A 15,326-nucleotide genomic window follows, 5' to 3' on the forward strand; every position below is an offset into this window, starting at 1 on the left:
ATTAAATTAATAATTTCCTTAAAATTAATTTAAAAAATGCTGATTTTCTTCTCATTTCTTATTATTTTCAATGTTGAAAACAGTTTTGCTGCTTAATATTTCTATGGAGACATGATAGATTTATTTCAGAATTTTTTGAGGAATAGAAAGTTCACAAGATAAAATATATATAGATATTTTTAAACATTATACATGACTGTATAGCTCCTTTCAATCAATTTAAGGTATCCTTACAGAATGAAACTACTAATTTCTTAAAAAAATAAAAATAAAATAAAAAATAACAACTTTTGACCAGTACTGTATGCAAGTTTGATATATTTCAATATTTGATATGTACATTAGTTTTGATCTATTTGATTTCTTGGACAACCATCATGAAATAGGCCACTAAACAAACTCCATATAAATGCCACTTTCCATATAAATGAATAAGGAATGCAATTCCTTAATCCAATATATTTCAAATCAGAATTGCATGCATGTGACACATACTGTAGTACATCAAATCCATTCCAAAGTAATCTCATAAAGTGATCATCTGAAATAGGCTTGCTTCTGGTGTTAAGAATCTAGTTTAAGTCAGGGCTTGCCGCTGTCGACAGTGACATAAGGGCCCACAGCAGGCAGATCAACGGCATTAGACCGGCAGCCCTGTCACATCCCGCACAGCACCAGGCCGCTGATTGGATCCAAGCTTCAAAACACCACAGGATTAAACAGCAGAGGGCCCGGAAGTGTCCTCGCATGACGCCTGCACCCTACACGGAACGATAGATCCTGCTTTTATGCAAGTGAAAAAAGTCTTAACTGCTCAAAGTCTTATGCTGGAGTGGCTCGAAAATGCCAATGTCTGTAATAGTGAACAGAATAATACAAGTGAGACATGAGACATGACTACTGTACCTTGTTAATGTGGTGTAAAATCACCGGCTAGCTAAGACGACAGGAGGAGATTTACGCTCAACTGACTGATGTCAGGTCTGATATGACTGTAGTGTTGAAGGATCTGATCTGTGCAGACGCTGCAGTCAAGGGCTCCATGTGTAAAACAGCATAAAACCTCCGCCTTCAAAACCAATATGAAGCAGAATTTGAAATCTATTTTAGTTGCGCAACATGGGACGTGTCTGACTGAAAAGGGATTTCAAGTTGACTTAAAATTCTCTTTGTTCATCTACACAATTAAAATGAATAAATGAAATCAAGATTTAATCAGCTGCACAGAAGCATCAACGCTAAACACTCCAACCAAAACTCCAAGGACAACTTGGATTTTCCAAAGTAGCTGTTTTTAGGGAGTAGTTTGGAGTTTGGTCTATTGATTGAAGAAGGACTGTGCGTTCCTCCTTATAAACTGCAGATTTGATGCTTCAAATTTAATAAATATTAGTGCAATGCTGTAAGAAAGCAAAAAAAAAAAAAAAAACGTGCTCTCCTGGCTGGACTATGCAGCCATAGCTGAATAATTGATCAAAAGATAAATGCAATATAGTCTGCGGTGAGTACACACACAAAAACAGGCAAAAATAGAATATAAACTCTGTACTTGACACTGTAGAGAGCTGCAAGTGAAACTGTGAAGACACCACAGCCAGTCAGGACATTTTTGATATTTCACATAGTTACATAAAGTAAATTTCTGCACCAAAGAGATTTCACAAGACTTTTCGGCACATATAAAAAACATTATACTCACTTTTTTTTTTGACTTTGACTTCATAGCACTGGATACTAGCTAGTGAAGGTTTTGGTAGTTAGCCAATCAGCTTAGATCATGATGCCGTAATGTAATGTATCTGCAGCGCAGGTGATTGGCTCAAAAAACAAAACTCAAAAATTAGCAATTTTCAAACTCTGATTGTAAATTGGTTTATATTCACCTATCAGTTGTAGTTTGGTGTAAAATTAACCAAACTATTCTAGAATTTATCTGAATCCACAAGTATGCATTGTCAGGCCACACCGCAGTGCTGTACACCCAGACTCATAATTGCCATTTGTTGCAAGGTGTGTGAAACTAGAGCAAACAGCTTCTTTCTTTATTCCACTGACGGGAAAACCATCTGGAACTGAAGTGAACTACATAAAAAGCCCCACCCCGGTAAAAACCTTCCCCAAAAAATCCCAAATATCTAGCCTCCAGCAAAGTTAAAAAGGAAGAAAGCTCTGTGAGAACATTTTGCCGCACCCTCAGAGACTTCACAGCTTATTGGCAGCTTTATTTGTGTTATGAGAAAGCTTACACCCCAAGCCCCATCCACATGTGGATGGCGTAGCTGTGAGATTCCGTCTACACCAGTGCTGATCCATAGCACAGTGGTCCCACTTTCATTATGCAACACCACCTCACTGCTGTACCCTTCTGATCCTTCGTGACTCTTTCATTGCTGACTGCAGAAATGAGCTAATGCAGCCTAATGGAGACGTCTGCCTGCCTCTTCATCCCAAGGCATAGTCATCTTCACTGCTGTGCCATCTACAGATTACGTTAACACTTCGGTTTTAGAACGTCCTAAAGGCAAGCACACACGTGAGCACAACTACGAGAAATGTATTAAAGGGTAAAAATGATATAGTGAATGTATCACAGAAAGTGTACATAAGTTCTATAAAGTAACCATTAATGTTGTTCATAATTTTTTAGGCATGTGCTATGAGTGTGTGTGTATTATAAAATACCTGAACTATAATTAGATTTCTTTTAAGAAAAAAAATAAAAAATAAAAAATAAATAAATAAAAAAAAAAAAAATATATATATATATATATATATATATATATATATATATATATATATATATATATATATATATATATATATATATATATATATATATATATATATATATATACACACACACACACACACACACACACACACACACATATATATAATAAACATTAAAAGTATACATCTTTAATTTATAAAATAATATAAATATAAAATACATTTATCAATAAACCACAATACTGTTTTTTAATAAAAATTTAAAATATAAAACAATAACATTATGAAATAAATAATAAACATTAAAATTATATAAATAAATAATTTATAAAATAATATAAATCAATATAAAATACATTTATAAATAAATCACAATAAACCAAAAATATTCATTTAAACAATGATTAATAAGAAAAACTAAAAAGCACAAAATGTATGAAAAGTGTATATTCTTGTTGAGTTTTGCAAAGATTACATCAATTCCTAGTCTTCTTAAAGATAAACTTTAAAATAATATTAGGTGACAGGAAACATAATATAAATGTAAAATCAGGTTGATGGAAAAAAAAAAAGTGAAAGGTGAAAAAAAAAAAAAGATTTCTAACATCAGCCGATAACTGACACTGTATGGTTCCAATATAATGCAAATCCATTTTTTTCCTTGACTATTTTTTTATGTTCCTTTAGTGTGACAAATATATATATTACAATGAAAATATTCCATGTAGCTCAATTAATATGTGCTCATAAAAGCTGCATGCATGATAATTCCAAAAACAATTCTCCTAGGAAGCCCACATGTCCTGCGGTGTGAAAAGCATTGCTCCGTCCCAAACTATTTGAAATGTCAACCAACCACATACGCAAACTCACACTAATGCATACACCACTGCACGAGTACATACACACATCACACCAATCGAACAGCGTATAACCGAGCACGATGCGTAAAATCACCAAAGTAATAAAGAAACTACAGCATGGTGCACAGTAGTTGAGGGACGACGGATCACTCACTGACAAGACACATAGAAGCAACAGCAAATGTTTAGCAGGAATGCAGGAAACAGCGGCTGGCAATGCAGCAAGTGAGAACAAAAGCTTTAACAGTGCATTCAACTAAAAAACAACAGCACAATCCCTTCTAATGCACCTTCTGCTTCACTCTTCCTCTAGTGCCAGTGACTTACCCCGAGTTTGGCCGCTCATCTGCTCAGTCAAGTCCTCCGTCCCCAAACATCCAAGAGCCCTTGCGAGGGTCCTGACCTGCTAACTCTCCTATACAGCATAAAGCTCAAACCTACATGCATACTTCTACGAGAATGAAGGTGTTTTTTCACTCTCCACTCTCCTCACGCTATAAAACAGCAGAGGTTTGTACTCCAGCAGCAAAGCTCTGTGTCTGAACACGTCACCCTCCTCCTCTCGCTCCTCGCTTGCGCTCTCCGCCTGGTTACTATGGATACCCTGCTCCCATCCAGCGAGGAGCCGCTGCGTTCGCGTGCCGTAGCGGGAGTGCAGCGCAGGTGACCGTTTCCTCGGCTCATGAAGCAGCGCTAGTGTGTGAGACGGGAGACTGAACGTCCTTAACTCACGCTCGGCTTTCTCCGCCTCACTCTCTCATATCGGTTTCCTCTCTCTCTCTCTCTCTCTCTCTCTCTTCATTGTTTAATGTGAGTTCCAGAGCTCAGCTGCCGCACACTGCAGTAAGATTGCAATTCATTCATCCTGGTCTCATTTGTACCTCGTTTAAAACATCTTAAGCCCAGCTGACAACATTTATAGAGTTGACTGTTGGGAAACATGACTGTCATCCAACCAACTAACATAAACGGGATTAACAAGCTGATCCAGTGCTGAAGTTGTTTTTTGTTGGGGCAGCGGGAAATAGCCTTAAACAATTTGGCTTATGGTCTGTCTTTACACCTTAAGACTGGTAGACATACTGTACACCAACATAACAGTTCTGGCTCTCGACATTCAAAATGTGTGAGGGATATACATGCACATATACTGTAGTTTATAAAAAGACGCCTGACAGAAATAGATTCTGCAGCAGCGCTCCTGACTTGACTCACTAGCACAAAAAATATTTGCATCAAAATGTGCATTCACAATGTTTCTGGACCTATTGGTTATCGGCCGAGATTAGAGTTTTGTGTCATTATCTATTGGTATCAATCAACCAGTATTTAATATTTAATATTTATACTCATTTTCCACCATTTAGACAGTGCTCAAACTCATTCCCACTATTTTATCAAGATATCTTTGCTGAGAATACATCTAATGCCCAAGTTAATCTTTCAAACATTAATAATTATAAAGTCTGTTAAATGTAATCTTGAGCCAATTTTAAATGACTATTCATGTTTCTATACTCTATATTTTAATGTTGTGATGGCTACATTTACTCCAGCTTATAGTCATGTGTTTTATTGATTTATGTTTTGTTTATATTGGATATTTACTTGTTATTGGCCAAAATTTAAAAAACATTGATATAGTTCATCAGCTTGGAGCACGCTGAATTTTTACCCAAGACTGAAGGTATTTATAATACTAATAATATTAATATTTTGTTTCATTACCGGCTGAGAGAGTTTATGCACAAATGATGTACCTATGTGCCTGATATATACTACCATTCGAAAGTTTTGGATCAGCAATATTTTTATTTTGAAAGAAATCCTGAAAAATACTGGTTTCCACAACAATATTAAGCGGCACATTTGTTTTCAACGCTGATTATAATAAGAAACATTAATATTTATAAGTACACAATCAGCATTTTAGAAAGATTTCTGAAGGATCATGTGACCTTAAGGACTGGAGTAATGATGCTAATGCTGTTATTTTATACTGTAATGATATTTTAGAAAGTCACAAATCTTTACTATATTTTTGATCAAGTAAATACAACTTTGGTGAGCATAAGAGAACCCTTTCAAAATCTTACTAACCTCACATTTTTGAACAGTAGTGTAAAGCATAAAGTCACACAGTCATTATCACAAAATAAACCAGTTAATAAATCAAAAACAGTTTTAACGCAAAACAGACACACTTATTACATGGTAAAAAAAAAAAACGGCCAATGGCCAATTATACGGTTCGGTGATCATTACACAAAAATATCTGACCGCAAAATCACCAATCAGAATCCAGTGTTCCACTGAGCCGTGTAATAAATACATTTTACTGTTTGAAACCCAAGCCTCCTCCATGAACGTCATGCTTAATCTATTTTTATGAGTGTGCTTGTTAGCCGTCCTTAAGAAGCAGGCCTCTCACGGGCCGCTGGATCATCTTGATACCCATCAGCAGGATTTGTACACACCCCCACCACAAGAACGTGTGTCAGTATGCGTCAATTCAAAACATGAACCCACAGGCCTACCCACCCACACTCGTCCACACACACACACACACACACTTACATATACAGTACAGAACAGCCCTCAGTGTGTCTTTTGGTATTAAAGCAAATGTTTTTCATCACTGTTGAGGTGTGAGGGAGTGTAATACAGGTGCCAAAAGGAAAGAACAGATAGACAGAAAAAAAAAATGGGGAGACCGTGTGTGTGTGTGTGTGTTTGATGGGTCTGCTGTGTTAACGAAGGCAGTAACCATCTGCTAGTGTAAGAAAAGACAATTTGCAATCTGTGTGTTTGGAGAGGTGACAGGAAGTAATGAAAACAGGACTGCAACACAAAGGACAAGGAAGCGCATTATAACACACACACAAAGAGCGAATCGTAAGTGTTGGACCACGCACACGTAAAGGACACATGCCCTTACACACTTACTCACACACACACACACACACACGTCAGTTTTGAATCATTCGTACTTCACGCAAGCTGTCTCTATGGTAACTAAAGCCAGCAGTCACGCCAACCGGGTAACATTTGTCAAAAAAAAAAAAAGAGCTAAACTATTATTACGAGCTAAATGACTTCTGACCGCCTACTAACACGGCCCGAGCACGGCAAACATAAACCAGCGGCTGGCGAGAAACACAACTTGGCACAGCATGTGACAAGTAAGAGCAAGTGCTATTTAAATACATTAAATGCAATGGTAACAATCAGAGCTGCGCTAAAAATACAGGCCGTACAATTCAGAAAAAGACAATTTAAGCACTTTATGTGTTTCTGTCTTGTATCCAAAACCATTCACATAAACTGATGGAGACTGACCTTATTCAAAGTCCAACAGGAAACCACCCCGGCTCAAACCAGACATTTTTTGGATTAAGAAAAAACTAATCAAAACCGCTTTATTGTAATATGAGCGTGCTTTAAAAAAGCCACAGACTTGTGACCGCGTGACCATGGGCGGCCAAATGATCCATTTGGTTTAAAACTATTCCAGAATGGTTTGGACGCATTTCGTTCGGAGCTTAAGCTCATGATGTTCAATCTATATATAAGTGATAAAGTCATTAAAAATCTATTAATATGAAATAATGAATGTAGTGTATGAATGTGAGAAAAGTCAAATTATTAAGTAAATATAATAAATGATAAAAAATAATTATATAGATCAATAGATATGCATTACATAGACTGCCGTTCAAAAGTTTGGGTTCAGTAAGATTTTTTTTCAGTAAGTCTATTATGCTCATCAAGGCTGTATTTATTTCTACAAAAATGCAGAAATGTTAAATATTATTGCAATTTCTAATATTGTTTCCCTATTTTAATATACTTTAAAATATAATTTATTTCTGTGACAAGAGTGCTGAATTTTAATCAGCCATTCCTCCAGTCTTCAGTGTCACATGATCAGAAATCATTCTAATATGCTGATTTATTATTGGTGTCGAAACTGTTGTGCTGTTTCTTATTATTTTGGAACATTTTTGATGAATAAAAAGTTGAAAAGAACAGCATTTATTCAAAATAAAAATCTTTTCTAACAACATAAGTCTTTGCCATCACTTTTTATCCATTTAACACAGCCTTGCTGAATAAACACTGTTCTTTTTAGCTTTTTATTTATCAAAGAATCTTGAAAAAAGTATCACGTCCGGAAAAATGTCTTTTATTATAAAATGATTATGAATCAGCATATTAGAATGATTTCTGAAGGATAATGTGTGACACTGGAGACTGGAGTAATTCAGCTTTGCTTTACAGAAATAAATTATAATTTAAAGTGTATTACAATAGAACCTGTTATTTTAAATTGCAATAATATTTCAGAATATTTTGTAAATATATACATCCTTGATGAGCATAAGAAACATACATACTGTACATACATATGAACACATAAATTAGATGAAAATGGTAAACCATTCACAAGTCCATTTTCATGAAAGATTTTCTTTTTTTTTACAGTGATGAGAGCAATAACTGAGCTGCTTGGGAATGCAGACATGTTGAGCCCTGTTATGAATATTATCAGATGAATGCCTGTGGTAACCCTGAGGCCGGACACACACACACGCAAGCCTACCACTCACTGATGTGCTATATACACACTCATATACAGGCTCTTACATGCATGGAATGACACTGTTGGAGACATACAAGAAACATAAAAAACACCAAAGCTTCGACGACTGACATCAGCTGCCTTTGTTTAAAGAGGCTGTTTGCTTTACGTCAATGTCTCTGCTTGCTCACACTGAATCACTCGGCTTCTCCTTCAGGAGGCAAAAACCCTGTCAGAACTGTTCAGAATCAAAATACAGTCTTAATTATATTGTTTCTTAATTTCAAAATGAAACTAGCCCTACTCACAAGACACCGAGCAAACTCAGAAAAAAATAAAAAAAGTCATTTCTGCCAGCTGAATGCTAATATAATCCATGCCAGGTCCGTGTAAAAATAAATATGTGCTTAGAATAAGAAAACAGGGCTGAAAGTGACATTATACAGTTTGCACATACTGACTGTAATATCATGTTATGTGTCCCAAATATATTTAGTACATATCATATTTATATATAATATTATCAATGCACCGGCAAAGTAAACATTCTTTATCACATCGATATTTTAATTTCGAATCGTACAGCTTCAAATAGTCCACTGGCCAAAAAAAGAGCGATGGCGCCATCTAGTGAACAGAAGGTGTATTACAGCTGCAAACATACGACATCCAGAAAGTTACATAAAGAATAGGCCGAGATGTGGGATTTGGGAATAAAATGAATAATAGGCTGGTCTCAGTCGATAAAATTGTGAGATTAAGCTAATTCATGAAACATTTTGGATCATTAAAAGGGGTTTCCTTGATTATTCTTAGTTATTTTCTATGAATAGAATCAAGCAGCAGTAGTGACATATGAGACAGTAATATTAGTGACATTATACACAGACATTTAGTACACCCAAAAGTTTGGGGTTAGTACGATTTTTAAAAAAAAAAATTTTTAAGAAATTAAATTCTATTATTCAGCAAGGTTGCATTAAATGGTTTAAAAGTACGAGTAAAGACATTAAAATGTTACAAAAGATTTCTATTTTAAATAAATGCTATTCTTTTGAACTTTCCGTTCTAAACATTTGAAATATTAAGCAGCACAACTGTTTTCAACACTGGTGATGATAAGAACTGTTTCACAAGCAAAAAACGTGCATTTTAGTAAGATCTGAAGGTTCACGTGACACCGCGGACTGAAAATTCAGCTTTGCCAAAATAAATAACATTTTAAAACATATTAAAATAGTTATTTGAAATTACATGAATATTTCATGATATCCCTGTTTTCTTTTCAAATAAATGCAGCCTTGTTGAGCATGAGATACTTCTTTATAAAAACCTATTAGGTGCAAAATTTGGTATAAAATGAACTTTGACCTTATTAAGCCACAGTGGGCTTGTGTAATTATGTTTGTGAACAGCAATAACACACATCTCTCACTGTCTAGTCCAGCAGCCCTGGCATCTGTTGTGCTGAGCGTTTATGAGCTGATTTAATCTGGCTCCCTTCACAGATGCTATTTCTCTCTCCCATTGCCCTCTTTCTCTCTTCTCCCCTGCCTCTCTTTACACTGACGCTTCTCAGTCTCTGAACCACACTGCTACTGCTGTGCTATCAGTCACCATGTTTCATTTTAAGGATGACATTCTCTAGGAAACCTGAAAACAAGGCAGTATTCTGTCCTGTCTCCCATTTCCTCTTCTTGGCTCGAGACGAGGGCACTGCTGTGTACTACACTACATAAAGTGTCTTCTCTTCCACTCTCTCAATCTCATTTACAGCAGAGAGTTCAGGACCTGAGAGACAGAGGCACTCTGTGATCCGTCTAAAGTGAGGCTCATTAGGGAAAGTTCAGAATGTCCCATTCCTTGAACAGCTCAACCACTCTCACACACACACAGTGTCATAAAAGATCAATCTGTGAATATCCACCTCCTCTTTTTTTTTTTTTTTTTTTTACCTCTTCTCAAACAGTATGAGCTTGTGTTAAAGGGATAGTTTTCCATGCAGTAATAATTATTTAGCCTTAATTTATTCACCAACATGCAATCAGTTCGGACATTGCACAGTGCTCATTCACTACATTAACAGTTAAACAGATTAGTTTTGAGTCTGCAATTAAATGTGACTATTGTTTTAGCACTTCTGATCTCTTCTGGAAGCTGACTCCCCTTGTTTTGTGTGAACCCTTGGTATTTTTAACCGACTCAAACCTAATGATCTGAGTGGTCTGTTTGGTTTATATTTAGTGAACATATCTGCTTTGTATTTAGGTCCTAGACAATTGAGTGATTTATATACACACGAGTAAAAGTACATTAAAATCAACCCTAAATGTCACTGGAAGCCAGTGTAAGGACCTGAGTACTGGTGTGATATACTCAGATTTTCTGGCTCTAGTCAGAATCCTGGCAGCAGCGTTCTGGATGAGCTGCAGCTGTCTAATGGTCTTTTTGTGAAGGTCGGTGAGGAGCCCATTACAATAGGAACCCTGCTGGTGATAAAGGCTTGAACAAGTTTCTCCAAGTCTTGACTGGAAACAAAACATCTAATTCTTGCAATGTTTTTTTTAGATGATTATATGCTGATTTAGTTACTGCTTTGACATGACTACTGAAACTAAGGTCTGTCTCCAGAATCACACCAAGATTCTTGACTTGATTTTTAGTTGTTTGACCCCTAGAGTCAAGCTATGCATTCACCTTGAAAACCTCATCTTTGTTTCCAAATGCAATGACTTCAGTCTTTTCCTTGTTTAAAGGAAGAACGTTTTGGCACATCCAACTGTAAATTTCATCAATGCCTTGGCAGAGGGAATCAATTGGGCTGTAGTCACTTGGTAATAAGGCTAGGTTAATCTGGGTATCATCAGCATCGCTTTGAAAGGCAATTTGGTTCTCTCTGAGCATATACAGGCTAAACAAGAGCGGTGCAAGAATTGAGCCTTGTGGGACTCCGCATTTAAGTGAATAGGGTTGCAGTCTATTTAAAAGTATAGTCCATAAGGTTTGTGTGATATATCAAGTCTTTTGAATGTACAGTAGCTTTCTGTGAGGAACAAACCATAAGTTATTAATCAAAAATGTTTAGGTTTGACAAATATGATCAGTGACTAATGCATGTGGAAAACAGTGTTATCTTAGTATTATTTATATACTATTATATAATCAATAGAATTGTTGATTTAAAAGTTTAAAGCTGTAAGTTTTAGTGATTTTGTTATGTACTTTCGTCATTTTAATCCTTTTTTTCAGTATTTATATTTAGTTAGATTTAATTTATTTTTACTTCTTTTTTAGTAATTTTAGCACAGTCTTTTTTTTTTACTTAATATTTATATGTGACCCTGGACCAAAAAAACAGCCATAAGTAGCATAGGTTTATTTGAAGCAATAGCCAACAATACATCATATGAGTTAAAAATCATCAATATTTCGATTATTTTGCACCCTTTGATTCCAGATTTTCATCCTAACAAACCATACATCAATGGAAATATTTTTTACTCGGCTTTTAGAAAATTTCAATTTCTGGTTTTGTGGTCCAGGGTCACATATTTTATTTGGTCATCTTCAATTAACCCTCTAGGATCTGAGGGTGTTCTGGGGCCCAGGAAAAGTTTTGATGTGCCCTGGAATTCTTCTTTTTTTTTTTTTTTTTTTTTTTAGTTTCTTAAAAACATATTAATGTGTAAATATGTGAGCAGCATGAATGTACAAAATATGTGAGCAGCATGAATGTAAATCTCTGTGTTTCTGAGAAAAACTAACATTTTAAAAATCACTGCAAGCACATCGTTTTGTTGTTATAATGACATACACAAATAACATTAGACCCTTTGCAGTTTCAAACAATGCCCTATTTGTATTTGTACGATCAAAAATAATGGAGTATTTGTAGCGAAGTTGAAAGTTTTAGTGATTTTGTTATTAGTTTTATTATAATAGAAATTACATTTATATTGAAAAAATGAGAGTGACCAAATGCTTCAACCCCAGTAGTTAATAGTTTTAAATAACACTGGTCAAAATGCAGATGAGATAGGAGAGTTTTTCCATTAAACAAATTTTATCATATGGCTTCAGAAAACTTAAAAAGAGTATGATACTTTTTTGTCAATTTTGGAGCCTTGACAGCTGCAGTTTGCATCAGTGTCTATTATATCGAAGAGCAGCATTAACATTCTTCTAAACTTCCCTTTTTGCATTCCACAGAAAGAAAACAAACGATTAGAACAACAGTTTGAGAAAAAAAGATTTGACAAAATGTTCGATTTAACTTTTACAGTCAAGTACTTATTTACCATACCACAATCATAAAATGCAAAACTTCCTATATGTACAGTGGCGTTAAGCAACATTCTGCTAACATCAGAAGAAAAAAAAAAATAAAAAAAAAATAATATCTCTAACAAAAAAATTTTGCTTAACGTATCCATTCAAAACTATAAAACCAATAATTCCTTACTCTGGCTCCCTCTTGTGGCCAAACCATGGGTTTATTCCCATTGCAGCATTTCAGTTACTTTCCACAGTGAGTAGGTGTGTGTGTTTTTTTTTTTTTTTTTTTTTTTTTTGAGAGAGCTAAAGAAATCACATCCCACATTATTATATAATCTGCTCATTCCTTTTCTCTTTCCCTCCCTCGGCTGAAAGTGAGTGAAATTAGCATACGTGAGGCTGTAATTAGAGTCATTTAACACCATATCTGTTAAAGCAACACATCACGTGATCTCACTGTCATCAAACATCCCATCTATCTTTATCAAACACGGGAAAAAAATCCAGCAAGCATTCACTATTTCTGTTTAACCACATGGGCTTCAGGAATAACTATTGAATTACAAGTAAAACAAAAAGCCTTTATTTGGCTGATAAACTCCAGAGAGATCAATCGATTGCATCAATAGCAGTCTGCAGACATTTAGAAAGTTAAAATAGGCTACTTCCCAAACATGCAGGCTACGCTCAAAAACAGATCAAGTTGCCCTGAAATTTCTTCTTGTTTAGTGTCATACCAGAGATGCTACTATTATATCTGTGGTTTCGCTGCAGTCGAAAGCAAGACAGATCGGACAGGATTGTTTATCAAACAAACACAATTACAGGCAAGATTCAGAGCCAGCCGAAACTCTATTATGACAAATCGGCCAATAGGATGTCAGAACGATGTCTCAACCTCTGGTTGTCATTTCAAAGGTCCTCTAGCAAATCTTGTTTCAAAAGACAGCTTCATTCCAACAGCACTAACACAACAATAACAGAATATATGGTTAAATACACTGTGTGTGTGTTTAAATAAAGGGTTCACACATTCACATAACATATATATATGTGTGTGAAGTCATTTTACACTGAGTGCAATAAAATATTATTATACAGTAATATATAATCAAAACATTTAAGATTTATTCACAATTTCCCCAGTTATGTTTTTTATTTTATTTCCCTGATATTTCACTTGACTGTAACCCTTCCAATTCAAACCCAAATGAATCTTTTAGAACTCAGTTTCATCAGAACTTCAGAAGACAGGAAGTGAGGTAAAGCAGGACTTACATTAATGAGCTCGATCTCCCAGATCTTCTTGACCAGCTCCATGGAGGTGTAGCCGTTGATGAGGAAAGACTTGGTATAGTCTCCCAGCTCCAGAGACTCCAGCCATTCTGCCACTGAGGTGGGGTTATTTCCATCGTAACCGATGGGCCGCACCTTAAACATAGAAACAACTGTTAAACTACCACATCAGTAACAAATCCAGAGGCTGGACACAGTTTGGGTTATAAATGAAGAGGTCTAGCATGTTGTTATTCTGTGCTGGAAACACCTGCTGGGACTCCTAGCATGAATTTCCATTCTGGTCCACATTGATTTGGCGCTGGTCTAGCCGATAAATAGGAGACAGACAAGCTAACAAAACAAAATTGTGTTGTATTCCTAGGGAATAATTCCCATATTTACTGATAAAATAACATACAGTATATTGAAAACACAGGCCTTGGATAAAAGCATCTGCCAAATGCATAAATATAAATGCAGACAGAGAGAAGCTATCAGCTAAAACAGAGTTTGAAAGCGCTGACTGCAGATGAAAAGTTGAGTTTTATATGAGCCCTCATATCTCTCTCTTACACACATACCATTTCCTGTCCTTAATCTTAAATTCTACTTCTTTTTAAAGCAATAATTTTCATTTTGATCCTAAAATGAAAGTTCTGTCATCATCTACTTATCCATATAATGTAACTTAATAGACATCAGGTCCGATGAGCTTGAGTTGATTATAGTGAAAAAAGAAAGTGACTTTAATTGGATCTTTTCTTCCTAAAAAGCTATTACATGTCTTCAGAAGACATTTACTGGAGCCCAAATCCAAATTCACTTTTCTAATGTGGAAATGAGCAACAAGAACATTCTTCAAAATATCTTTGTTTGTGTGTTACACAGAAAAAATAAATCACGTAAGTTTTTAACAAATTGAGGATGAATAAATAAATAATGAAAGAATTTTATTTTTTTTGGGTGAACTATCCCTTTAAACTCTCCCCATTCGGCTCAGGTTTGAGGTTTTCACATCTGTTTGAATAAAAGCGTGTTTGCACATTAGTGTGTGTGTGTGTGTGTGTGTGTTCTTTCTATCTTATCAAAACACAACCATTCCCCTCTGCTGTGTCCTTTCAGAGATTGTGAAGGAGAAAGGGAGTGCAAGGTTGTTTGGGACACAAGTGAGATTTATTTGACGTGGGGTCTCCTGCACAAACGCACACACTCAATGCCAGAAGCTTTGCTGGATTACTCTAGAGGGGGTCTTAAATGGACTTTTCTTGGGGGAGGGTGCACCCTGGGAAGTGTGTGTGATAAATGTGGATACCATGAAACCTCATTTGGTAATGAAATCCATGACACACATGTATCACATGCAGAATTTCAGTGATCAGCACGCATATTTCATTACAGTGTTCTTTAGTTCAGTGTCTTTGTGTGACACTGAAGTCAGTGATGCTCCCATCAGGATTGCCTGACCGTAACTTATCAACCTTTTATGAGTGAGCCAGTACATTTGCAATAACCGAGAAGTGAAGCCCGAGTTTATCATCTTTAGAGCTTCACAGCCACTGGTTACTATTTTCTGGCACTCAAAACTGTTAGAAAGAACA

The 15,326-nt window shown here is 35.7% G+C and overlaps 1 protein-coding gene across 1 annotated transcript in view; it reads right to left on the reverse strand.

Annotated features, from left to right (window-relative positions):
- Nucleotides 1–12,720: 12,720 nt before the first annotated feature.
- Nucleotides 12,721–15,326, reverse strand: part of LOC113099219 (ankyrin repeat and sterile alpha motif domain-containing protein 1B-like) — a 36,777-nt gene continuing 34,171 nt past the window's right edge. The window contains exon 6 of the mRNA XM_026264320.1: nt 12,721–13,881. Coding sequence (XP_026120105.1) covers nt 13,651–13,881 — 231 coding nt within the window. The 3' untranslated portion in view covers nt 12,721–13,650. The remainder of the gene's footprint in view (nt 13,882–15,326) is intronic.

Source organism: Carassius auratus, unplaced genomic scaffold (assembly GCF_003368295.1).
Source record: "Carassius auratus strain Wakin unplaced genomic scaffold, ASM336829v1 scaf_tig00216888, whole genome shotgun sequence".
NCBI lineage: Eukaryota > Metazoa > Chordata > Actinopteri > Cypriniformes > Cyprinidae > Carassius > Carassius auratus.